The sequence below is a fragment of the Sorex araneus genome, chromosome X (genome assembly GCF_027595985.1).
Source record: "Sorex araneus isolate mSorAra2 chromosome X, mSorAra2.pri, whole genome shotgun sequence".
Lineage (NCBI taxonomy): Eukaryota > Metazoa > Chordata > Mammalia > Eulipotyphla > Soricidae > Sorex > Sorex araneus.
Window position 1 is genome coordinate 163860974 of NC_073313.1, and position 26099 is coordinate 163887072.

Below are 26099 nucleotides of genomic sequence, written 5' to 3' on the forward strand. Positions count from 1 at the left end.
AAAGTGACTGTCTCTCCCCTCCCGCCTCCCACGAGCCCCCCGTGGGCCCCACCCCCACCCCCACCCCACCCAACATCAAGGGCCAGGAGCCTTGGCGGAGAGCAGAAGTGACTCCAAGTGTGTTCTCCCGCGGGCTGGGGGGCCCTCTGGGCTTGGGGCTGCCCTGCTCCGTGCCCCCCACACCCCCCGCCAACCCAGGGCATGCGACCTTCCTGCCCCATACCGGATCTGAGCCTCAGGACGGTCCCTTCCCCACGCGCTGCTCTCTCTGCCTCACCCCTGCCAACGGTGAAGAATGCACAGTGACCTGGTCGAGGGGGTTCTGCCTGCACAGGGATCACTCCCCCCTATACACACCACACACACACACACACACACACACACACACACACACACAGTGTCCACGCGCTGCTCTCTCTGCCTCACCCCTGCCAACGGTGAAGAATGCACGGTGACCTGGCTGAGGGGTTTCTGCCCGCACATGGATCACTCCCCCCTACACACACACACACACACACACACACACACACACACACACACACACACACACACACACACGCACGCACGCACGCACGCACGCACGCGCGCGCGCGCGCGCGCTCAGTGTTCGCTAGCCGCTGTCGGAACTGCCGGCCGGGCCAGCCCTCGCTAGTGGGGGGATCCGGGAGCGGCCGACGGGCGCGTGTGTGCAGGGCTGCACGCCCAGCTGGAGAGACGCATCAGCGGATGCTCCGGTGAATAAACAGCCGCGCAGCAGGCGACGGGATGATTGTCCCTTGCTGACCAGTGTGGTCACCTTTCTGATTCAGTTAAATGGGGGGTGGGAGAGAGGGAGGGAAGCTCAGGCGCTCTCCGACGGGGGCGGGGGGATGCCTTGCCCCTCGCCAATGCAGCCATCACTAGGACCCCGGAAGAACAGTCTGTGCCTAGAGGGCCTCCCCCGCCCCCAGGGCTGCCCCTGTGTCCAGTCGGTTTTAAGACCACGCCAGAGGGACAGGTCAGCGGGGGCGGATCCTGGCACCCCACAGGGCCTCCCGCCTACCAGAGGGATCCCTGAGCACAGAGCCGGGAGTCAGCCCTGAGCACAGAGCCGGGAGTCTGTCCTGAGCACAGAGCCGGGAGTCTGTCCTGAGCACAGAGCTAGGAGTCATCCCTGAGCACAGAGACAGGAATCAGCCCTGAGCAGAGAGCCAGGAGTCTGTCCTGAGCACAGAGCCAGGAGTGATTCCTGAGCACAGAGCCAGGAGTCAGCCCTGAGCAGAGAGTCAGGAGTTAGCCCTGAGCAGAGAGTCAGGAGTTAGCACTGAGCACAGAGCCGGGAGTCTACCCTGAGTCACTGTAGGGTATGACCCTGAAGCAACCACCGAAAGACAAAGAGTGAAACTGACCCCCTCCTGCCCGTTACCGAGCAGCCTGCCAGGGAACTAGTGTCCAGCAAGGACGCAGGCCCAGTCCAGTGCTGGTAGAAATTGCGGGCATTCTGCCTGCGGTCAGGTTTTAATGAGATAGATGTTAGTGATCTGGCTTGCTCGCGTGTCTGTAGAAGGCTGGGGGCACCCATGCGCTCTGGGTGCCTGTAGCCAGGCCGGAGCCACGGGACAGCGGAGAGGGCATACGCCGGGCACAGGGCCAGCCCGGGACACCACCCCTGGCACCCTGCAGGACTGCTCTTCAGGGCACCATCAGGAGTGAGCCCTGAGCACAGAATCAGGAGTAAGACCTGAGCACTGCAAGGTGCAACCGGAAAGACACACACACACCCTACACACACACACACCACACACACACACACCCTACACACACACCCTACACACACACACCCTACACACACACCCCCTACACACACCCTACATACACACACACCCTACACACACCACACACACACCCTACACACACACCACACACACACACATTCCCTACACACACACCCTACACACACACCCTACACACACACCCACACACCCACCCTACACACACACACCCCCTACACACACCCTACACATACCCTATACACACACACCCTACACACACCCCCTACACACACCCTACACACACCCTACACATACCCTATACACACACACCCTACACACACACACACACACACCCTCCTGGGATGTCAGTGACACCACACACACATACACACAAACACACACACACACATACACACGCTCCCTCCCTCCCCTCTGAATGTGCTCTGGGAATGGAAATGGGGCGGTGGGAGGAGACAGGGAGGAGAAGGTTCCTGGGATGTCAGTGACACCACACACACACACACACACACACACACACACACACACACACACACACACACACACACACACACACACACACACACACACACACACACACCCCTCCCCCCCCCCCAATGTGCTCTGGAGATGGAAACGGGGCGGAGGGAGAAGGCGGTTCCTGGGATGTCAGTGACCCTGAATCAGGAAGCCAGAAAGCGCTGAGGGGCCCCTGAGATTCTAGCACCTTCCATGGCTGCTGAAGGAGCCGACAGAGGACTTCAACGACACAGCCCCCCTTCCCACCGTCGGAGGAGGGAGTCGGGCCGGAGCGATACAGCACAGCGGGGAGGGCATCTGCCTGGCACGCGGCCGACCCGGGTTCGATCCCCAGCATCCCATAGGGTCCCCCGAGCACCACCAGGGGTGATTCCTGAGTGCAGAGCCAGGAGTCAGCCCTGAGCATCGCTGGGTGGGACCCAAAAAGCAAAACAAAACAAAACCCCAACAACAAGAACAAAAAAGGATGAAATCTGGGGCGCCTGCGGGATGGGAGGCAGCCGGAGACCACCCTTCCCAGCCCCTCACGGACCCCCACCCCAGCCCCCATGGGCATCAGTCAGCCCCTCCAGACCCAGGCTGGTGACGCGCCCCCCCACCCCCGCCTCCGGACACTGAGCAATCAAGGAGTCTTTATTTATTTATTTATTTTGTTTTTTGGGGTCCCACCCGGCGATGCTCAGGGGTTCCTCCTGGCTCTGCACTCAGGAATCACTCCTGGCGGTGCTCAGGGGACCCTATGGGATGCTGGGAATCGAACCTGGGTCGGCCGCATGCCAGGCCAACGCCCTCCCTGCTGTGCTATCTGTCCAGTTTCATTATTATTATTATTATTATTATTATTATTATTTTGGCTTTTTGGGTCCCACCCGGCGATGCTGAGGGCTGACTCCTAGCTCTGCACTCAGGAATCACCCCTGGCGGTGCTCGGGGGACCCTATGGGATGCCGGGGATTGAACCCGGGTCGGCCGCGTGCCAGGCCAACGCCCTCCCCGGTGTTCTCTTGCTGCAGCCCCAATCAAGGGGTCTGTAGAAATGCACAAGAATATTAGGTTTCTGCTGGTTTGGGGGCGGGGGTGGCTTTAGGGCCACACCGGTCGGGCTCGGGGCTTCCTCAAGGCTCTGGCCACCACGGTCCCATCCACCGGGCACCCACTCGGGCCGCCCCATGCCAGCAAGCACCTGGCCTGGTGCGTCACCTCTCCAGGTCACAGAAGCAGCCCCGGGAGACCCCCTGGATGCTCTGACCCTCCCACACCCCACACGCTCGCTTGGCGCCAGGTGGGCAAATCCCAGCAGCCCCACCCAGACCCTGAAGGCCCCAGGAGACGGGGGAGGGGTCGGGGGGGCAGGGAAACGCCAAGGAGTGAGGGGGGTGTCGGGAGATGGGGCTTCAGCACACATCAGAGAGGCGAGGGCGTGGTTCTAACAGCCTATGAGGGGAGCTGCTGATTTGGGGGAGCTGCTGATTTGGGGGCGCGAGGTGGCATCAAAGCCGGGCTATCTTATCCGCCTAGTCCACCCGCTCTGCAAATAGCCCTTGATTGCGGCTGAACAACTGAGAGGGTGGGGGGCGGGAGATGCCTGGTTCAAAAAATAAAGATCCTGGTGACATCACGGGGGCTGCCAGACTGTGAAGGAAACAGGGGGGAGGGGGGAGAGGGGAAGAGGAGGGGGGAAGGGGGATGCTCCCTGCCCCCCTCCTGACCCTCACGGGGCCTCAGTGACAACAGCCCAAGTGCAGGGGCTGGAGCGACGGCACAGCAGGGAGGGCATTGGTCTGGCATGTGGTTGACCCAGGTTCCATCCCCGGCATCCCCTAGGGTCCCCCGAGCACCGCCAGGAGTGATTCCTGAGTGCAGAGCCAGGAGGAACCCCTGAGCATCACTAGGTCCCTACCCCCCCCAAAAATAAATGAGATAGATCAGGGGCTGGGAGATAGCACAGCGGGGAGGGCGTTGGCCTGGCACGCGGCCAACCCGGGTTCGATCCCCGACATCTCATACGGTCCCCAAAGTACCACCAGGAGTGATTCCTGAGTGCAGAGCCAGGAGTCAGCCCTGAGCATCGCCGGGTGGGACCCTCGCCCCAAAAGCCTCAACTCCGGTGTGTGTGAGGGAGGCGGGGAAAGAAGATCTAGGCTGGGGGGAGGGCTCAGGGTCAGTGGGGGGTGTCCTGGGAACTGGGTGAGGCTGGCGGGTCAGTGGCTGCCCCTCTAACCCTGACCACCAACACGACACCAGGGCCCAACTGTGCAGAGCTGCTGAAACTCAGATTAACATTATTATTATTGTTATTGTTATTGTTATTATTACTACTATTTCCACTGGCACTGTCGCACTGTCGTCCCGTTGCTCATCGATTTGCTCGAGCGGGCACCAGTCACGTCTCCCTGGTGCGACTTGTTGTGACTGTGTTTGGCATATTGAATACGCCATGGGGAGCCTGCCAGGCTCTGATCATTATTTTTATTATTCTCACATTTAAGAGGATTTGATATGGATCCCGGGTGGGCGGGGGTCGTCAGTCCCATCTGCACAGCAGGGAGAGCCGGGGCCCTGCCCGGCTTACAGAGGAGGGGTTGGGCATCTCGCAGGAGAGAGGCAAGAGCCTGGGGGGACCCTCACACCCCCCGCCCCAGCCCCCAAGCCCTGAAGGAGCTGTGCGTGTGTGTGCGTGTGTGTGCATCTGTGTCTGTCTTGTGTGTGTTTGTGTGCACATGTGCATGTCTGTGCGTGTATGTGCATCTGTGTGCTGTATGTGCATGTGTGTGTCTCTGTGTGTGCGTCTGTCATGTGCATGTGCATATGTGTCTGCATGTGCATGTGTGTGTCTATCTGTGTGTGTGCGTCTGTGTGTGCATCTGTGTGCATGTGTGTGTGCATCTGCGTATGCGTCTGTGTGTGTGCCTGCATAAGTCTGTGTGTGTGTCTGTGTGTATTTGCATCTGTGTGTGTGCCTGTGTGTGTCTGCATCTGTGTGTGCATCTGTGTCTGTCTTGCGTGTGTTTGTGCGCGTGTGTGCATGTCTGTGTGTATGTATCTGTGTCTGTGCATGTCTCTCTGTGTGTGTCTGTCGTGTGCATGTGCATGTGCATATGTGTCTGCATGTGCATGTATGTGTCTATGCGCCTGTGTGTCTGTCTATCTGTGTGCATCTGTGTGTGTGCGTCTGTGTGTGCATCCGTGTGCATGTGTGTGTGCATCTGCGTGTGTGTCTGTGTGTGTGCCTGCATTTGCATAAGTCTGTGTGTTTGCATCTGTGTGTGTGTCTGCGTGTGTGTGTGCCCATGTGAGTCTGTGTGCGCTTCTGTGTGTGCCTGTGTGTGTCTGCATCTGTGTGTGAGGCTGTGTGTGTGTCTGCACCTGTGTGTGCATCTGTGTGTGTGCATGCCCATGTGAGTCTGTGTGTGAGTCTGTGTGTGTGTCTGCATCTATGTGTGTGTCTGTGTGTGCATCTGTGTGTGCTTCTGTGTGTTTGTCTGTGTCTGTGTGTGCCTGTGTGTGTGCTTCTGTGTGTTTGTGTCTGTGTGTGCCTGTGTGTGTGCTTCTGTGTGTTTGTCTGTGCCTGTGTGTGTCTGCATCTGTGTGTGCGTGTAGCTCTCCCCAGGCGCTGACCCTGGGCCGGCGTCCCCCCGCGCCCCCCCCCCCGGCCGTCTCCCTAAGCCATCACTGAAGCATTGATCAGTGTCCGCTCAGTGTCAACAGTGGCCGGGATTGCTGACCGCCGATCGATAGGGGAAGCACTTGGGCTGGGGGGGGGGGGCAGGCAGCGGCAGCCCCGCCAGAGGCGTGGACGGGACAGAGCCATCGCGCCTGCTCCCCTCCCCCTCCTCAGGGACCCACCACGCACGTGACCTCTGACCTGCGTTCCAGGACCGCTTTTTTATTTTCTGTTTTTTTCACACAAGGGAGAGAAAGCAGCAAGGCCGGCTGAGACCCGGCGTTTGCAAAGACACACGGGACGCTGCCCCCCACCCCCGGCTCCCCCCAGCACCCCCAGAGCCTGATTCTACCCCAGGGAGGGGCCGAGACTCTGAGGGTCCCAGGCTCAGCCTGTCTGAGGTGCTTCCTGGAACGACCACGTGTCCACGCACAAGACTCCACGTGAACAGACTGGACGGTGCAAACATGCGCCTGCTGTGGGAAAGGGACGCGGCTGTGGGGAAAGGGACGCGGCGGGCAGCGGGGCCTCCCCAGGGGCCAGGAACAGCCGCGAATCCCCTCGAACCCCCATGCCCCAAGCCCACTGCTCCCTCCTCCCCGCGGGCGGCGCCTCTGAGCTGGGCCCTGGAGGCCTGGACCCCCGACACACTAACGTCCTCTCCTCGGGCAGCTCACGGCTGCCCCAAGCAGAGGGTGGCCCTGCCCGCCCCTGGCCTTTGGACCTTCTTCCTACACACACACGTACACACATGCACACACATGTACACACATGCACACGAACAAACACATACACACAAGCACACATGTGCACACACAGGCACACATGCAATGCACCCATGTGCAAACATGCACGGACACACACAGATGCATATGTGCACACATGTGCATGCACATGAACACACATGTGCATGCATATGAACACACACGCGCACGCATGCAGGTGCACACACAAACATGCAGATGCACACGTGTGCACACATGGACACACGTGCGCACACATGCACACGAACACACATGCACACACAGGCACATATGCAATACACCCATGTGTACACACAAAGATGCACACACGCACACATGTGCATGCACACAAACACACATGCACACACATGCAGATGCACACAATACAAACATGCAGATGCAGACATGTGCACACATGCACACATGTGCATGCACACATGTGCACACTCATACATACATGTAGATGCACAGATGTGCATACAAACACACATGTGCACACATGTGCACACACACAGAGGATCACCCTTGCATTCCCCCCTCGCCTCCCCACCCAGACTGCAGGACGCTTCCAGACTCCCCAGAGAGACCCTCCCAGAACCCCCTGCCCACACACTGCCTCCCGCTCTGTAGGCTGGAAGCTGGGGTGTCTGGGGGGAGCCCCGGGGCCCCTCACGGAACCCAGGCTGGCGCCCAGGCGAGCAGGCGTGACGAGACGGCGAGGCCCTGGGCGCTGGGAGAGGGAGGCAGACGGGAACAGGAAGCAGCAGCACAGGGTCCGAGTGACAGGCCAGCAGGCAGGGCACTAGCCTGGCACGTGGCTGAGAACCGGGGTTTGATTCCCTGGGACCCCATCGGATCCCCTGAGCCCCGGGAGGAGTGATCCCTGAGCACAGAGCCAGGAGTCAGCCCTGAGCACTTACTCTGAGGGTGGCCCCCCGAAAAACAACAAAGAAGGAACTGAAGAGGGGAAAGCACATTGTGTTTGCCGGCGGTACACGGGAGAGAAAATTACACAGGACAGTGACAGTAGAGTGACCCGGGGAGGGAGCGGGCGTCTCCCCTGCCTCCCTCCCTCCCCCGCCCCCTGAGTTCGGGGCTTTAAGTTTTCTTCCCTCCCCTCTCCCTGGAACTTGCCAGCACGCACTCATCTCTGCCCGGCTCACCCCACTGAAGGCGACGCCCTGAGGTTTCCTGTCCTGTTGAGAAGGACGAGACTGTGGCGTTCTCTGTAAAAGCAGAATAATACCCCGTTGTGTGCATCCGCCATGCCCGGGACTGCCCATCCATCAACACACACTCGGTTGGTCCCCATCCTTGGGAAATGCAAATCCGGGACTGTGGGCTGCATCTCTCCCTCCCTCCCTCTCCCTCCCCCCTCTCCCTCTCCCTCCCCCTTCTCTCCCTCTCACTCCCCCTCTGCCCCTCCCTTTCCCTCCCCCCTCTCTCCCTCTCCCTCCCCCTCTGGCCCTCCCTCCCTCTCCCCATCCCTCCCCCTCTGCCCCTCCCTCCCCCTCTCATCCTCCCCCTCCCTCTCCCTCCCCCTCCCTCTCCCCCTCTCCCCCTCCCTCTCTCTCTCCCTTTCTCTCCCTCTCCCTCTCTCCCTCTCTCTCCCTCTCTCCCTCCCTCTCCCTCCCCCTCTGCCCCTCCCTCCCCTCTCATCCTCCCCCTCCCTCTCCCTCTTCCTCTCTCTCCCCCTCCCTCTCCCTCTGTCTCTCCCCCTCTCTCTCCTCCCTCTCTCTTCCTCCCTCTCTCCCTCCCTCCCCCTCTCTTCCTCCCCCTCCCTCCCTCTCCCCCTTCCTCCCTCTCCCCCTCCCCTCCCTCCCTTCCCCTTCTGTCCCTCCCTCCCTCCCCTCTCTCTCTCCCTCTTTCTCCCTCTCCCCTTCTCTCCCTCTCCCTCTCCCCTCCCTCAGGGGGACTCTTGGCTCTGTGCTCAGGGCTGACTCCTGCCTCAGTGCTCAGGGATGACCCCTGGCGGGGCGGGGGCACCATCTCAGGCCCTGGGAAGTGCCACGTGACAGGAAGCGGCAGGAAGTCATAACCGTGGCCGGGGCTGCTCCCCTGGGACCCTCTCAGAATTCCCAGAAGCAAAGCCAGGATTCAGCCCCCACCATTGTTTTTCTGATCGTTACATTGGGCGGCCACCCGGGGGTGCTCGGGGCTGACTCCCGGCTCTGTGCTCAGGCCTCACTCCTACTGGGCTCAGGGGACCCTCCGGGGATGCCGGGGCTCGAACCCGGGTTGGCCGCATACCCGGCCAGTGTCCTGTCCACTGTGTCATCGCCCCGGCTCTCTCTTCCCCTGCGTCTCGCCACCCGGGGTGGCCTCGCCCTTAACTGCCCCCTCCCCGAGCGGGTGACCGTCCCCCACTGCCCCATCTGGCCCGTCTGCGTGGGGACAGCCGCGGGCTCCCTGCCTGGTGCTCCAATTCCAGAACAAACCAGCCCCGAGGCCCGTCAGCTGCTGCGTCTGGCGCTTCCTCTACCCATCTGCTTCCTTGGCCTACGTCCCGCCGGCCCCTCTCACCGTTGCTGAGGACCGGGCAGGCAGATCCCGGGGGGACCCCCACACACATGCTCTCCGGGCTCCACACGGGTTCCTTGGCCTCTGCCGGCTGTGGGCCTCGCCAGGTGGACCAGGAAGGCAGCCAGAGGCTGGCCAGGGAGGCCTGTTTCCCCCGAAGGACTGACTCCTGGCTCTGTGCTCAGGGCTGACTCATGCCTCAGTGCTCAGGGATGACTCCTTGCTCTGTGCTCAGGGCTGACTCCTGGCTCTGTGCTCGGGGCTGACTCCCATCTCAGTGCTCAGGGCTGACTCTTTGCTCTGTGCTTGGGGCTCCGGCCCCTTTTTTTGCTTTTTGGGTCACACCCAGCAATGCTCAGGGGTTCCTCCTGGCTCTGCACTCAGGAATCCCTCCTGGCGGTGCTCGGGGGGCCCTATGGGATGCTGGGAATCGAACCCGGGTCAGCGGTGTGCAAGGCCAGCGCCCTCCCTGCTGTGCTATCGCTCCAGCCCCAGCCTACATTTATGATCCCCTGCAAACTCCCGGGCCTTCCCTGATAAACAGAGTCAACAACTGTCCATCATAAAAGTCTGCCCGGGGGCTGGAGCGATAGCACAGCGGGTAGGGCGTTTGCCTTGCACGCGGCCGACCCGGGTTCGATCCCCGGCATCCCATATGGTCTCCCAAGCACTGCCAGGAGTAATTCCTGAGTGCAAAGCCAGGAGTAACCCCTGAGCATCGCTGGGTGTGACCCAAAAAGCAAAAAAAAAAAAAAAAAAAAAAAAAAGTCTGCCCAGAGCTGAGGCCCACCGAGGCTAAGGTACTGGACAGTGCCCGACGCAGATGGCCACAGACCCCACCAGCCCGAGCACCTGCAGACCCCCCCGGGGTTCTCTGTCATACTTGTTGAGACGAGACTTTTTTTTTTTGCTTTTTTTGGGTCACACCCAGCAATGCTCAGGGGTTCCTCCTGGCTCTGCACTCAGGGATCACTCCTGGCGGTGCTCAGGGGACCATATGGGATGCGGGGGGATTGACCCCGGGTCAGCCGCATGCAAGGCAAACACCCTCCCCGCTGTGCTATCACTCCAGCCCCTTTTTTTGCTTTTTGGGTCACACCCGGTGATGCTCAGGGCTGATTCCTGGCTCTGCACTCAGGAATTACCCCTGGCAGTGCTCAGGGGACCCTATGGGATGCCGGGGATCAAACCCGAGTCGGCCACGTGCAAGGCCTACGCCCTCCCCGCTGTGCTATCGCTCCAGCCCCACGAGACCTCCTCTTCACCCAGCCCTGCCCGAGTCCCGCCCCACTCGGGAGCCGTTTCCTTCTCTCTCCTCCTCTCCAGGAAACTTCTCCGCCTCCCCACTCTGAGCCTGAGCGTCTTTAGGGCGTCTTTAGGGCGCGGGATTTTCACTCTTGAAATCCCGAGCGAACAGAGAGCCCGCCTCCCCTCCCCCCGCCCCGCCAAGCTACCTCAGCGGCATCCGCTCCAGGGTGAGAGGCTGAGAGGGTGTGTGTGTGGGTGTGTGTGTGTATGTGTGCGTCTGTGTGTCTGTGTGTGTCTGTGTGTGTCTGTGTGTCTCTGTGTGTGTGTATGTGTCTCTGTGTCTCTGTGTGTCTGTGTCTGTGTGTGTCTGTGTGTCTGTGTGTGTGTGTGTGTGTGTGTGTGTGTGTGTGTGTGTGTCCTTCGGTGACCAAGGCAGGCCCCAGCCTGAGCAAGGAAGACGCCTCCGGGAGGCAGTGCCCGTCCCCGAAGGGCTGCGCTGTGGAGGGGGGGGCATCAGTGGGAGCTGCAGACAGGCCCCCTGGGGAAACCCCAGAAGGGGGTGTCCAGTGGTGGGGGCCCAGCGGGGGTCCAGGCTGGGGCTGGGGGCACCCCCAGGCCATGTGCTGCTTGCGCCCACGTGACCGAGCACATGAGACACGTGTCACCCGCATCTCCCCTCTTGAGACAGGGACATTCATGCTTTCCTGTCTGATGCTGGGGTGTGGGTCAGGGTTTCTCCACCCTCGGAGAAGCCCGGGGTCTCTCTTGAGTATGTTACTCTCCTCTCTCTTTCTTCCTCTCTCTCTCTTTCTTTGTCTCTCTCTTTGTCTCTCTGTCTCTGTCTGTCTCTGTATCTCTCTGATGGGGACGTTCACGCTTTCCTGTCTGATGCTGGGGTGTGGGTCGGGGTCTCTCCACCCTCGAAGAAGCTCGGGGTCTCTCTCGAGCACGTTACTCTCCTCTCTCTTTCTTTCTCTCTCTTTCTCTTTGTCTCTCTCTTTCTTTGTCTCTATCTCTCTGATGGGGACTTCCATGCTTTCGTGTCTAATGCTGGGGTGTGGGTCGGGGTCTCTTCGCCCTCGGAGAAGCCCGGGCTCTCTCTCAAGCACGTTCCTCTCCTCTCTCTCTCTCTCTCTCTCTCTATTTCTCTCTTTCTTTCTCTCTCTTTCTCTCTTTCTTTGTCTCTTTCTTTGTCTCTCTGTCTCTGTCTCTGTCTCTCTATCTCTCTGATGGGGACGTTCGTGCTCTCCTGTCTGATGCTGGGGTGTGTGTCGGGGTCTCTCCGCCCTCGGAGAAGCCCGGGGTCTCTCTTGAGTGCGTTCCTCTCCTCTCTCTTTCTCTTTCTCTCTTTCTTTCTCTCTTTCTTTGTCTCTCTGTCTCTGTCTATCTCTCTGATGGGGACCTTCACGCTTTCCTGTCTGATGCTGGGGTGTGTGTCGGGGTCTCTCCGCCCTCGGAGAAGCCTGGGGTCTCTCTTGAGCGCGTTCCTCTCCTCCCTCTCCCCCTCTCTCTCCCTCCTTCCCTCCAAACCCTCCAAATAAAACCTGCGTCACTTCCCTGCCCGTCCACTCCTGAAATTCCTTCCTTCGAGGTGAGACAAGAACCCAGTGACCCTAGGTCCCAGGGGGAGGGTGGGGGGGCAGAGGCGGACGGGGAGCAAGTGACCGTCTCTTTCGTCCCGCCTCACCTGAGCCACGCGTGGGACCCCCGCACACTAAGAGGAACAGCAAACTTGGCAAAAAACCACCTCCTGGTGGCCAGCCCCAGCCCTGGGGGGGCCCTTCCCGGGGTGCCCTCTGCCTGCGTTTCCTGCGGCTTTTCAAAGAGCGCAGGGAGGGGGCTGGAGCGATAGCACAGCAGGGAGGGCGTTTGCCTTGCATGCGGCCGACCCGGGTTCGATCCCCAGCATCCCATAGGGTCCCCCGAGCACTGCCAGGAGTGATTCCTGAGTGCAGAGCCAGGAGGAACCCCTGAGCATCGCCGGGTGGGACCCAAAAAAAAAAAAAGCAAAGAGCGCGGGGAGAGAGAGAAGGGAGAGTGTGCCCGCCGCCCTCCCCTCCCCTCCAGCTGATGCTTTGAGACCTCCCGGCTCCCGAGCGCCCCCAGAGTCCCGAACCGCTGAACCCCAGGCCCAGATGCAAGGGACAACAGCCTTGGCCTGAATTGCAGCGAGTGGCGCGTGCACCCGCCCGCCTTCATTCATTTCCGTCTCTATAAATAAGTACAGGCAGCTCGGGCGGCCGGGCTGGGAGCTGCCGTCTCCCCCGGAGCCCAGCCGGGAGCAGGGAAGGGGGACAGACAGGCCCCCTCTCACATGGCCTCGCGTCTCGCCCGCCTGACCCCCCTGGGTGGGGGCTCTCAGCGGGGCAAGGGGAGTCCCTTCTGTCCCTGACTCTGACCCCTGTTCAGGCCGCCTGCATGGATGCAGCAGCCTCGGGCTCCCAGCTGGCCAGCTCTCAGCACCCCCCCAACACCTACACCCCTCCTTCTGCACAGAGACGGACCCAAGAGCCCCCCACAGCCCCCCCAACTAAGGCCTCTGCGGCACAGAAACCCATTGAGGGCAACAGACCATCAGCACAGACACAGTTTACAGCCCCACGCGAGGCAGGGGGGAGGTATGGCGGCCACAGAGCCCCTCCGCGACCCCCGCGTGCCGGAGGAGATAAATTCCAGGTAATCCATATAAACTCCAGCCTTTGAAATTGCACGGCGTCAAAAAAAAAAAAATCTCCGACAATTACTTGAGCCTAGCCAGGAGGTGACTGTTGGAGGTGCTTTGCATGGAAAACATAATTATAAAGGAAGGGAAACGTTTCATAAATAACACCCAGAGGAGCATCGAAGGGAGCCGGGGAGACAGCGTGGCGGGGGAGGGCGTCTGCCGGGCACGTGTCCGAGCCGGGTTCGATCCCCGGCATCATCCCAGAGGGTCCCCCCCCCCCAGCACTGCCAGGAGGGATTCCTGAGTGCAGAGCTGGGAGTCGGCCCTGAGCATCGCCTGGTGTGGCCCCCAAACCAAAATAAAATAAAGGGCAAAAGAACGGGAGAGAGGGGGGGAGAGAAGAGAGGGGGGAGAGAGGGAGACAGAGAAAGGGAGACAGAGAGAGAGGGGGAGAGGGAGAAAGAGAGAAGTTGAGAGAGAGGGAGGAAGAGTGGGAGAGAGAGAGGGAGAGGAGAGGGAGAAAGAAGGAGAGAGGGAGAGGGAGGTGGAGAGGGAGAGAGGGAGAAAGAGAGGGAGAGAGAGGGAGAGAGAGGGAGAGAGAGAAGGAGAGAGGCAGAGAGAGGAAGAGAGAGAGGGAGAGAGAGGGAGAGAAGGAGAGAGGCGGAGAGAGGGAGAAAGAGAGGGAGATGGAGAGAGAGGGAGATAGGAGAGAGAGAAAGGGAGAGAGACAGGGAGAGAAGGAGAGATGGAGAGAGAGGGAGAGAAGGAGAGAGGCAGAGAGAGCGAGAGAGAGGGAGAGAGAGCAGGAGAGAGGGAGATGGAGAGAGAGGGAGATAGAAGGAGAGAGGGAGAGAGAAGGAGAGAGAGAAGGAGAGAGACAGGGAGAGAGGGAGAGAGAGGGAGAGAGGGAGGGAGAGATGGAGATGGAGAGGGAGTGAGAGAGAGAAGGAGAGAGGGAGAGAGAGAGGGAGGGAGATGGAGAAAGAGAGAGAGAGGGGTGGGGCAGCTCTGAATCTCTAGCCCAGAGAGAATCTGGCTCAGGCCCAAGCCTGGCCTCAAAGGTCAGCCCCCGAGAGCCGCCGTTCCAAGCCATCAACCAGCAAAGGACATGTGGCCAAGACTTCAAAATATCCTCCTGCCCGTTTCCTGGTGCCAAAGGAGAAGAAGGAAACCGGCACTAACCTGGCCCCCAAATCAACTTGACGTCAAAGAGGGCCAGGGAGCCCGTCAGAGGACACAGCACAGAGTGACCGGCCCGTGTCCCGGTCAGTCAGGTAAAACATCAATGTCCTGGGGCCAGAGCGATAGCACAGCAGGGAGGGCGTTGGCCTTGCACGCGGCCGACCCGGGTTCGATCCTCGGCATCCCATAGGGCCCCCTGAGCACCACCAGGAGTGAGTCCTGAGTGCAGAGCCAGGAGGAACCCCTGTGCATCGCCGGGTGGGGCCCAGAAAGCAAAATAAATAAAACAGGAAGTGAAGTCTGTCCCCTGTGAATCACGGTCGATCGGGGCACCCCCGGGGTGGGGACAGGGGTGGAGAGGTGGGGGGTCCCGGACCACTGAAACGCTGTTTCATCATTCTGCATGATTTGCCAAATGCAGACCCGGCCGCTGCGTGGGAGGGGGCAGGGGGCAGGACGCGCTCGCCCCGCCCCGCCCCCCGCCCCCATGTCCTCAGCTGGCCTCTGGGACACCCCCTGCTCCGGGCATCTCGGCTCCAGCGTGAAGAGCAGGGTCCTGACCAGACGGGACGACAGGAGGCGGACGGAGGAGAAGCAAGCCCAGCCCAGCGCCCCGCGCCCACCGGACCCGGGTGATGACCCGACCCCCGAGAGAAGCGAAGCCACTGACCCGGGGACTCCCCGGGGACCAAGGCAGGCGCAGGAGAAGGGATGCAGACAGGACGCAACCGCGTCTGTGCAAGGGACCGGGGGCAACCGGGCCGCAGGGGATGCGCCGAGTCGGACGGCGGGCTTCAGGCGGGCCAAGACGGCGGGGTCCTCCCACGCAGGCTGCTGGGGGTTGGATGCCACTGACGGTCCCCTCATGGATGATTACAATGTTTGGTTGTTTTTTTTTTTTTTTTTGGGTCCCAACCTGGCGATGCTCAGGGGTTCCTCCTGGCTCTGCACTCAGGAATGACTCTCCTGGCGGTGCTCAGGGGACTCTATGGGATGCTGGGAATCGAACCCGGGTCGGCTGCATGCAAGGCAAATGCCCTACCCGCTGTGCTATGGTTCCAGCCCCCCAACGCTTGTTTTTTTTTTTTGTGGCTCATAATTTATCGGGAGCATGTCAACACAGAGCGTAGTGGGAGAGATGCTGAAACATCCTTTGCCAACGTCCAGCCCTACCTCTACCCTCGTCACACACACACACACACACACACACACACACACACAACACACACCTTGCAATGACCATTTCTGTGGCTAGAGTGATAGGACAGCAGGGAGGGCATTTGCTTTGAGTGTAGCAGACTCGGGTTCGATCCCCGGCATCCCCTAGGGACCCCGAGAACGGCCAGGAGTGATCCCTGAGCTACAAGAGCCAGGACTCAGCCCCGGGCGTCGCTGGGTGTGGCCCCCCAAAACCCAGAACAAAACAAAACAAAAAAAAGGAAAGAAATGACCCGCTACTGGCTGCATTCAAACTATAGCAACACCACTGGGGTCCAAAGGTTCCAAGATAAACAAGTCGTGACGGGGCCGGAGCGATAGCACAGCAGGGAGGGCGTTGGCCAGGCACGCGGCCGACCCGGGTTCGATTCCCAGCATCCCATAGGGTCCCCCAAGCACCGCCAGGAGTGATTCCTGAGTGCAGAGCCAGGAGTCAGCCCTGAGCATCGCCAGGTGGGACCCAAAAGGCCACATAATAATAATAATAATAATAATAATAATAATAATAATAATAATAATAATAATAATAATAATAATGGAATTGGACAGATAGCACAGCGGGGAGGGCATTTGCCTTGCACGCGGCAGACCCGGGTTCGATCCCCGGCATCCCCTACGGTCCCCTGAGCACCGCCAGGAGTGATTCCTGAGTGCAGAGCCAGGAGTAACCCCCTGGAGCATCGCCGGGTGTGACCCCCAAATGCCAAAAACTAAAAAGTTTTTTATTTTTCTGTTTTTTTGTTTGGGGGTCATAGCTGGCCACGTGCCAGGCTAGGACCTCCCCATAACCCTCTGGCTCCGGGTCCAAGAGGCGGTGGTTTTTAAGCACCAGACAGTGCCTTGGAAAGGCCTCCCGAGACAGCACGCCGGTGGGTTCTGCCACCCCATGCCCACCACCACCCACCAGATTTCACCCGGGGGACTCAGTCCAGCGAGGGCCTCTGACTCCCCATCATGACATTTCCAGGAGCCCCGAAGCCCAGTGGAGACAGGAAGGAGCTTTCGCAGACTCGAGCCGGCCTGGAGCCCGGTCCCAGAGGCAGGGGAGCGGAGAAGGCTCCCACCAGTGCTCGGTTGGGGAAGAAGGTGCTGAACCTAGTGGCCAGGGCATGTGCATGGCCGAGCATAGCATGGATGCCAGCAGCGACTTAGACAAACGGGAGGTCCACGCCGCCCCTGGCCGATGCGCCAGCCCACTACAAGCCTGACTCTGGATTAGGGGGCGTCTGCTTCAAACACTCACACACACATACACACACACACATTCCAAGGCGAGACCCACAGATAGAGGGTGGGTGATAAAGGCGGGCAGGCACGGAGAGTCTGAGCGTGTAAGTGTATGAGTGCATTTGTGTTTTGAGTATGAGTGTGTTGGTGTGTGAAAGCATGAGTGTGTATGAGTCAATGAGAGGATGAGTGGACGAGTGAGTGTCGATAAATGAGTGTGAGGATGACCGCTGGACTAGAGCTGTGACTAACTGGATTCCATGGGCTGCCCGCCCGCCCACCCATGAGATGGTCAGACTTCCTTGTCAAGACCCTGAGTGAATGGTTTAAGGCTCTTTCGTGTTCCTGGAGCGAGCAGACGCCTTTGGGCTACACTAGCACGAGACAGGGATGGATGGAGACGTTACTGGCGCCCGCTCGAGCAAATCGATGAGCATCGGGATGACAAGAGATACAAGTGAGGATGAACGGTGAGTGAGTAGTGTGGGTGAATGAACATGAGTGTATATGAGTTAAGTGTGAGTGTGAACAAGAGTGTTGTGACTGTGTGTACTTGTACATGAGTGTAAGTGTGAGAATGTATGACTGTAAGTGGATGAGTGTCCAAGTGTGTGTTTGAGTGTATGAATGCGAGTATGAGTGTGTGGCCAGGAGTATATGAGCATGAATATGTTACTTGTGCATGAGTGTGACAGAATGGAGGAAGGTGAGGATGAATGTATGAGTGTGTGATCATAAGTATGAGCATATGAGTGTGAGTATGTGTATTTGTGTGAGTATGAGTGTGTGAGTATGAATGAGTATGAGTGTGTGTATGAGTATGATAATGAACATGTGAGAGTATGAATGAGTATGGGTATAAATGAATGTGAGTATGAATATGTGTATGAGTATGTGTGAGCATGAATGCATGTATGAGTGTGAGTATGAATGTGTATGAGTATGGGTATAAATATGAGCATGAATGAGTATGGATGTGTATGAGTGTGGGTATAAATATGTAAGTATGAATGAGTATGAGTGTGTATGAGTATGAATATGTGAGAGTATGAATGAGTATGGGTGTGTATGAGTGTGAGTATGAATACGTGTATGAGTGTGTGAGCATGAATGCATGTATGAGTGTGTATGAATGTGGGTATGAATATGTGAGTATGAATGTGGGTATAAATATGTGAGTATGAATGAGTATGGGTGTGTATGAGTGTGGGTATGAATATGTGAGCATGAATGAATATGTATATGAGTATAAATATGTAAGAGTATGAGTGAGTATAAGTGTGTATGAGTGTGGGTATGAATATGTGAGTATGAATGAGTATGAGTGTGTGTATGAGTATGAATATATGAGAGTATGAATGAGTGTGGATGTATATGAGTGTGGGTATGAATGCGTGTATGAGTGTGTGTGTGAGCATGAATGTATGAGTGTGTTGAGTGTGGGTATGAATATGTGAGTATGAATGTGTATGAGTGTGGGTATAAATATGTGAGTATGAATGAGTATGGGTGTGTATGAATGTGAGTGTGAATATGTGAGTATGAATGAGTATGAGTGTGTATGAGTGTGAGTATAAATGCGTGTATCAGTGTGTGTGAGCGTGAATGTATGTGTATGAATGCATATATGAGTGTGTGTGAGCATGAATGTATGTACCAGTGTGTTTGAGTGTGGGTATGAATACATGAGTATGAATGAGCATGGGTGTGTATGAATGCGAGTATGAATGCATGTATCAGTGTGTGTGAGCGTGAATGTATTATGAGTGTGTGAGTGGGTATAAATATGAATGAATATTAGTGTGTATGAGTGTGAGTATGGATGCATGTATGAGTGTGTGTGAGCATGAATGTATCAGTCTGTTTGAGTGTGGGTATGAATATGTGAGTATGAATGAGTACGAGTGTATATGAGTGTGTGTGAGTGTGAATGTGAGTATAAGTGTGCGTACGAGTGTGGGTATTTGGACTAGATAGCTCACTTCCAGCCCTCCCCACATATACATGTTTGAAATGACCATTTCTTAGGCCAGAGTTGTGGGACAACACTGGTTTGTCCTTTCTTCCTTGCTCCAGGGAGCTTACGTTTATCGGGTTACTCCCATCACAGTGCTCCCGAGACTCTCCATTCCTCTGTGTTTATCTGTCACCTCTTTTTTTTTTGGTTTTTGGGTCACACCCGGCGATGTACAGGGGTTACTCCAGCTCTACACTCAGGAATTACTCCTGGCGGTGCTCAGGGGACCATATGGGATGCTGGGATTCGAACCCGGGTTGGCCACGTGCAAGGCAAATGCCCTACCCGCTGTGCTATCGCTCCAGCCCCTGTCACCTCTTTCTTTGTGCTCTGCTTCCCCAACCAGCCCATCACCTTTCCCCTAACCACACTCTGTTAACTTGTAAGGTCAGATTCCTCAGGAATCTATCATTTTATTTATTATTATTATTATTATTTTTTTGCTTTTTGGGTCACACCCAGCGATGCTCAGGGGTTACTCCTGGCTTTGCACTCAGGAATTACTCCTGGCGGTGCTTGGAGGACCATATGGGATGCCGGGGATCAAACCCGGGTCAGCCACGTACAAGGCAAACGCCCTACCTGCTGTGCTATCGATCCGGCCCCCTATCATTTTATTTTTGTGAGTGAAATATTGCTTTTCTCTTCTCCTTCTGTCCTTTGCATAGTTACTTCAGAGCAAAGTCCCTTTTGTATAGACACCGGAAGACAGTTAATGCTATGCTTTTGTGACTGAGAGTTAATTGACTCTGAATGATACTCACTCAGGGGCATTTGTTCTCTCATCTTAAGCCTCATTTATCCTTACTTCCTAGCACCCCAAGAGCAGGGTCCCAGATGAGGGACTGGATGGACCCAAGGCAAGCCGTGAGCTACCCTGGGCATCGGAACAAGCCAGGCCAAGCGCCATAATACTTAACTATAAGTTAAGAACACAGTCACGGACAAATTCTGTCATGATCCAAAGAGTAACAACTAGATTAGGACCCTGCTGGGGTTAGAAAAGACTCATCTGGCCTGAGCACTGTAGTCTGAGATCTATAGCAGGATGTCCCCAAGAGAGCCACCCTACACGCTTAACGTACCTCTTACTGTGTCCATACAAAATGGCTAATATTATTAAGAAGTAGAATTAAGATGAATGTTTAGATGGTTGTTGGACTAAGGAAAGAAGAAACGCAACCCTAGGTGGTATTTTGCTCTGAGCTGGGTCATCTTGCTGGGTGACAATTTGTCCTAGAAGACACTTCCCCTGAGGGGAGGACTTTACACCTGTTGTTTTTGTTTTGTTTTGTTTTGCTTTGCTTTTTGGATCACACCCAGTGATGCACAGGGGTTCCTCCTGGCTCTGCACTCAGGAATTACTCCTGGCGGTGCTCAGGGGACCCTATGGGATGCTGGGAATCGAACCCGGGTCGACCGCGTACAAGGCAAATGCCCTCCCACTGTGCTATCGCTCCAGCCCCATACACCTGTTGATTGTATGACCACACCTATGTGTAATTGCTACCCCGGCCCCTCATGATTGGGGAATATAACTAAGGCTGTGAGAGTGGGCAGGGGGGAGGAAGAGGGAATGAAGATGAGATTGGAATAAACTGCAATTATTACCAACCAGCCTGGGCCTCCTTCCCTCCTTCGTCCTCCCCGAGGTGGGGGAGGCAGTGAGAGAGTGAGACGTGCGCAGCCTTAGTATTTATTTCTGAGTCCACACAGGGTGATAGCAGAGTGGGTACTATAATACAGTTGCACTACAGTATGCGTGTACATGTGCACTACAATATATAAATATAGCACTGTCCGTGGCACTGTCGTCCCGTTGTTCATCGATTGGCTCGAGCGGGCACCAGTCACGTCTCCATGGTGAGACTTGTGACTGTTTTTGGCATCTCGAATACGCCGCAGGAGAGATTAGCATATACACATAAATATAAATAAATCACTGTATCACTGTTTGTATCACTGTCGTCCTGCTGTTCATCGATTTGCTCAAGTGGGCACCAGTAATGTCTCCACTTGTCCCTGTTGCGTCCAGGGTCAGGGAATGAGGCCCATTATGGTTACTGCTTCTGGCATATCGAATACGCCACAGGTAGCTTTCCAAGCTCTGCCATGCGAGATTCTGCCATAATATATATATATATATATATGCATATATATATATATCACTGTCATCCCGTTGCTCATCAATTTGTTCGAGCGGGCACCAGTAATGTCTCTTATTGTTACTGTGTTTGGCATATCCAATACACATGGGTAGCTTGCCAGGCTCTGCCGCGAGGGCTCGATACTCTTGGTAGCTTGCCAGGCTCTCCAAGAGGGGCAGAGGAACCGAACTCCGGTCGGCTGCATGAAAGGCAAACGCCCAACTGCTGTGCTATCGCTCACTGTCACTGTCATCCCATTGTTAGTCCATTTACTCGAGCGAGCGCCAGTAACGTCTCTATTCCTCCCAGCCCTGAGATTTTAGCAGCCTCTCCTTACTCGTCTTTCCCAACGATTGGAGGCTCTTTCAGGGTCAGGGGAATGAGACCTGTTATTGGTACTGTTTTTGGCATATCAAATACGCCACAGGGAGCTTGCCAGGCTCTGCCCGTGCCGGTGGGATACTCTCGGGAGCTCGCCGGGCTCTCCCAGAGGTGTGTGTGTATATATATATTACTCTATGATTTGTTGCCTACTGTCTGAACGCCATCAAATATGATGTGGTAATTATGGAAAATGGGTAGGAAGTGTCTTATAACGTGTCCGGAGAGAGGCCTGGAGCATCGTGGTGGTTGGGTAGTGGAGGTCGGCTGCAGGGGCCGGGTCCCTTGGGGCGGGGAGGGTTCTCACCCGCCCCCCCACCCCGCCGGCGCGCCCCGAGTGAAAACAGCCTGGCTCGGGGTCCCAGGTACTACAGTAAAGTGAAGGATTTTTATTTGTTTCTTTCTTTGCATTTTGATGCCCCACCCAGCAGTGCTCATGGCCTATTTCTGGATGTGTCCAAGGGAAAGGGCACATGTGTTCTGGGTCACTCCTGGTGGTTCTTGGGGAAAGGGCATCTATGCAGTGCCAGGGATCAAACCAGGGTTGGCCAATGCAAGGCAAACATTTTTTTTTTTTTTTGCTTTTTAGGTCACACCCAGCGATGCACAGGGGTTCCTCCTGGCTCTGCACTCAGGAATCACTCCTGGCGGTGCTGGGGGGGGGGGCTATGGGATGCTGGGAATCGAACCCGGGTCGGCCACGTGCAAGGCAAACGCCCTCCCCACTGTGCTATTCCTCCAGGCCCCAAGCATTTTTTTTTTAAAAAAAAGGCAAACATTTTAACCCCAGTAGCATCTCGCCAGCCCCAGATGCAAAGTTTGAAACGAAGGCTTAGAGATGGGAGCCCCACACAGACAGAAAACCATGGCAGACATGTGCAGCCAATCATCTGCAAAACTGCTAACTTTTTTAGCAGGGAGGCACATCCCGCAGTGCTCAGGGCTCGGGACACAGGCATTTGAGAAAAAAGAATGAAAACCCTTTTGGGGAAGGTGTTCCTAGCATCGATGTTACATGAAAACTGCAAGAGATCGTGTCTGGGTTCTGAACTGGCATGAACTTGGGGCAGGTCACTTATTCTCAGAGCCTTCACTAATTAGCCTGAAAATGAGTATCAGCCCTATCAAATTCAATTTTTTAAAATATGGTTATGAAAAAAATTAAAAATTAAAAAAAATAAAATATTGTTACAAGGGTCAGGAGTGGTTGGCATATATATATGTATATATATATATATGTATATATATATGCCTTGAATGCAGCAGACCCGGGTTCAATGCCCGAATCCCACATGGTCCCCAGAGCACCCCCAGGAGTACGCCCTGAGCACCGCTGGGTGAGCCCCCAAACCCAAAACCAAACAAAAAGACCGTTTCCATCACCGTAACCACAGATGTGGCTGACAAGCGTCCTCCACCCTCCGGGAACTGTGGCCTCACACTCCCTTCTAAGGCAGGGCTGGAGCCCAGGTGGCAGAGCACTTGAATGAGAGCACCCCCAGCTCCTCGCTGATCTGTGACTCCCACCCCCCAAACAGACAGCCCCGGATCGGAGGCCCCAGACAAGACTCAGCCACGGATCTGAGCCCCCCACCCCCGGATGAGAGCGCCACGGACTTGAGTCGCCAACAGGACGGCCCAGGGATCTGAGCATGAAACAAGCCAGCCACGGCTCTGAGACCCCAACCACCCTTCCACGGGCTGTCCCATAAGTGCATCTACTCTAGAATTGTGGGGCAAGGGACTCAGCCCCGAGACCCCAGCCTCTACGCCTCCAGCACGCCGCACCCCTGCCCCAATGTCTAGCCATCCGCCTAGCTCAGCCCTGCTCTGGCTGTTAGCAGCCCTGAGCCTCTGCCTCTGCTCTTGCAGCCACTAGCCTGGCGCTCTGTGTTTTTTGGTTTTGTTGTTTTGTTTTGTTTTTTTGCTTTTTGGGTCACACACACCCGGCGATGCTCAGGGGTCCTCCTGGCTCTGTGCTCAGGAATCACCCCTGGCGGTGCTCAGGGGGACCCTATGGGATGCTGGGAATCGAACCCTGGTCGGCTGCGTGCAAGGCAGACGCCCTCTCCGCTGTGCTATCACTCCAGCCCCATAGCCCAGCACTCTGAATGTCCCCTCTTCCCCCGCCCAGAATCAAGGGGCCTGTGATGGCGCTAAGACCCCTCAGAAGAGGCTGGAGGGGTCAGCGACGTAATGACCGCTAAGTGCAGCCACTCCGCTCACACACACTGGCCTCTCTGGACAGAGCCGGGGCATCAGACCTTTATTTTATTTTTTGAAGCTTGCAGGGGACCTTTCATGCAGAACTCACTCGGGTTCAAAGGGGTGGGAACACGAACAGTGCTCGAGGGGCGTCTCATTCCGACTCCCCAAACCCCCAACTTCCTGCCATCCAGGGGGGTTGGGGACTCAGAGGCCGAGGGCCGGGCCCCGTTAGGCCAACCACTGGGATGCAGAGTTGTGCCCCCGCGCCTGGCCGGGGAACTTGAGGCTAAATTAAAAGCAGAGTCAGGGGCTGGAGCGATAGCACAGCGGGGAGGGCGTTGGCCTTGCACGCGGCCAATCTGGGTTCGATTCCCAGCATCCCATAGGGTCCCCCGAGCAGCACCAGGGGTGATTCCTGAGTGCAGAGCCAGGAGTCAGCCCTGAGCATTGCCGGGTGTGACCCAAAAAGCAAAAAATAAAAAATAATAATAAAAAATAAAAGCAGAGTCATCATCCCAAGATCAGAGGGTTGAACCCTGTCCCCAGCACCCTCCACGCGTGTAAAGAAAGCAGCAGAACTTAAATCCTTCGGGAGTCACTCCAGGCCCGGTTCACTCTTCCCAGAGACCCCCAGATTTGATCCCCGGCACACCCATCGGGCCCCCTGAGCACCGCCAGGAGGGACATCTGAACACAGAGCCAGGAGTCAGCCCTGAGCATCGCCGGGTGGGACCCAAAAGCAAGAAAATAAGGAAGAATCTGCATGAAGGGCCAGAGCGGATTCTTACAAGCCCGGGTTTGAGCCCAACCTCTGAGTGGTCCCCTGAGCCGCATCCCGAGTGACATCTAAGCGCAGAGCCAGGGGTGAGCCTGAGGCCCCCCGAAGTGGCCCCCCAGGGGGGAAACAATGTCTGTGAATGGATCCCTAAATCATGGCAAGGGCTGGGGTGGCGGGTTCTGCCCTCACTCTCTCCCCATCACCCCCATCGATCGGGGGTCTGGCCCCCGTGGTCCACTGAGTGCAGACCCCAGACACCCCCTCTCCCTGGGAGTCAGGGCTGAGGTGACCCCTCCCCCCGACCCACCCCCCTCCCCATCACCTGTTGCACCCCAGAGGGAGCCCCCCCCGCCGGAAAGCCAGCGCTGCAAGCGGCACCCACACCCCACCCGCAAGTTGGGGCTCGGAGGAGAGTAACTTTTAACTCTCCATGGCACCCCCCGCCCCCCCTCCACCCCCTGCTGCCTTCCTGGGTGGCACTTTCCGCTTGCGGCCGGGAGGGAAAGAGTTAAAAGAAGGTGCACTGACCCGGCTTCCTAGCTACATAGCGAAAGCTCACACAGCTGACCAGAGAGAGGGGCCGAAAAGACACGGGGGGGTGGGGGTGGGGGTGGAGGATTTAGCTCACACTTCAGCTGTCTCCTTCCTGCACAGCACGCTCGCGCGCGCACACACACACACACACGCACGCACATGCACACGCACACGCAGACACATACCACCAAGCCCAGCCACCACATCGCCCTTTAATTTGGCAGTTTGGAGCGTCACGAGTCCCCACGCAGAAGCGAGACCGCGGTAACCTCCGAGCCAGCCCTTGCCCGGAACCCAGGGCCGGCCGGCCAGCCAGCCAGCCAGCCAGCCAGCCAGCCAGCCAGCCGCGGAAGGCTGGGCATCTCGGAGCTGCCCATGGTCCTGAAATCACGCTCCTGGCGGTGATCCAAGAAGCAAGTGCGCTGGACTTACCAGGGGGGCCACGGGGGGCTGCCGGCGGGGCGGCGGGGTGCCAGGGATGCTTTCCTGCCAGGAGCTTCTTGGGGCCGGCGGCCGGCACTCACCTCGAGAGCCCCCCCACCGTCTCCCCGCTTCTCGGCGAGGAAGGGGATTCGGGAAGAGAGAGACGGGAACGCCGGCCCGGGAGGGCTGGAGGGGGGAAGAGGCGAGGGGCGGCGAGCCAAGATGCAGACCCCCCAAAGTCAGATTCTGGGGGTCGGAGAGGACCCTGTTTCTCTCGGGCTCTGCGTGGGGGGGAACCAACGGCTTCCGCTGGGTCCCTTCCTGCCTCTCTGCCAAGGAGGCAAGCAGGAAGCTTGGGATGCCTTGCCGTCTCTCTCTCTCCTCTCTTCCTCTCTCTCTCTCTTTCTCCCCTCTTGCTGAAATTTCAGCAGCACGATTTTTTTTTAAGCCTCTGGTTTTCCCATCCTCCCCCCTACAAAGCGCCCCCTAGTGGCCCCAAAAAGGAAAACAACTGAGCCCTCCTGCCGACCAGACTGCACCCAGGAATTTTCGGGGGGGGGGAGGCGAGGGAAGTGGGGGGGAGAAGGGGAGGGAGGGTGCTGCTCGGAAGCTTCCTGGCTGGGCCGTCAGTCTTCTCGCTGGCGAGCCCAGGGGGGGGGGCGGAGGCCAGGGCAGAGAGAAGGTGCGGGTGGGGCAGGACTGGAAGGGATGGAGCGTTGCTAGGTGCTTTGGGGCGGTGTCTTTGTAGACACCCCGAGTGAAGCCGGGGGTGCCAACTCCCCAGACCCCCATTGACTGAGAGGGAAGTCGGGGGGGGGGGTCCCGGAACTGATGGGACCTGCTGCTCTTTTTCAGG

The 26099-nt window shown here is 57.3% G+C and overlaps 2 protein-coding genes across 5 annotated transcripts in view; both read right to left on the reverse strand.

Annotated features, from left to right (window-relative positions):
• Positions 1-25698, reverse strand: part of TNR (tenascin R) — a 265395-nt gene extending 239697 nt beyond the window's left edge. For 2 of the 4 annotated variants that reach the window (XM_055120164.1, XM_055120163.1), the window contains exon 1: positions 25253-25698. The gene's annotated coding sequence lies outside the window, so the exon portion shown is untranslated. The remainder of the gene's footprint in view (positions 1-25252) is intronic. The other 2 variants (XM_055120162.1, XM_055120165.1) reach the window with 2 other exon arrangements.
• On the reverse strand, positions 5990-19252 carry LOC129399854 (adhesive plaque matrix protein-like). Its single transcript, XM_055121218.1, has 3 exons — positions 19088-19252; positions 17432-18905; positions 5990-6040 (listed from the first exon to the last, which is right to left on the reverse strand). The coding sequence occupies exons 2-3, from the start codon at positions 18581-18583 to the stop codon at positions 5990-5992; spliced, it is 1203 nt and encodes a 400-aa protein (XP_054977193.1). The 5' UTR covers positions 18584-18905; positions 19088-19252.
• Positions 25699-26099: the final 401 nt, after the last annotated feature.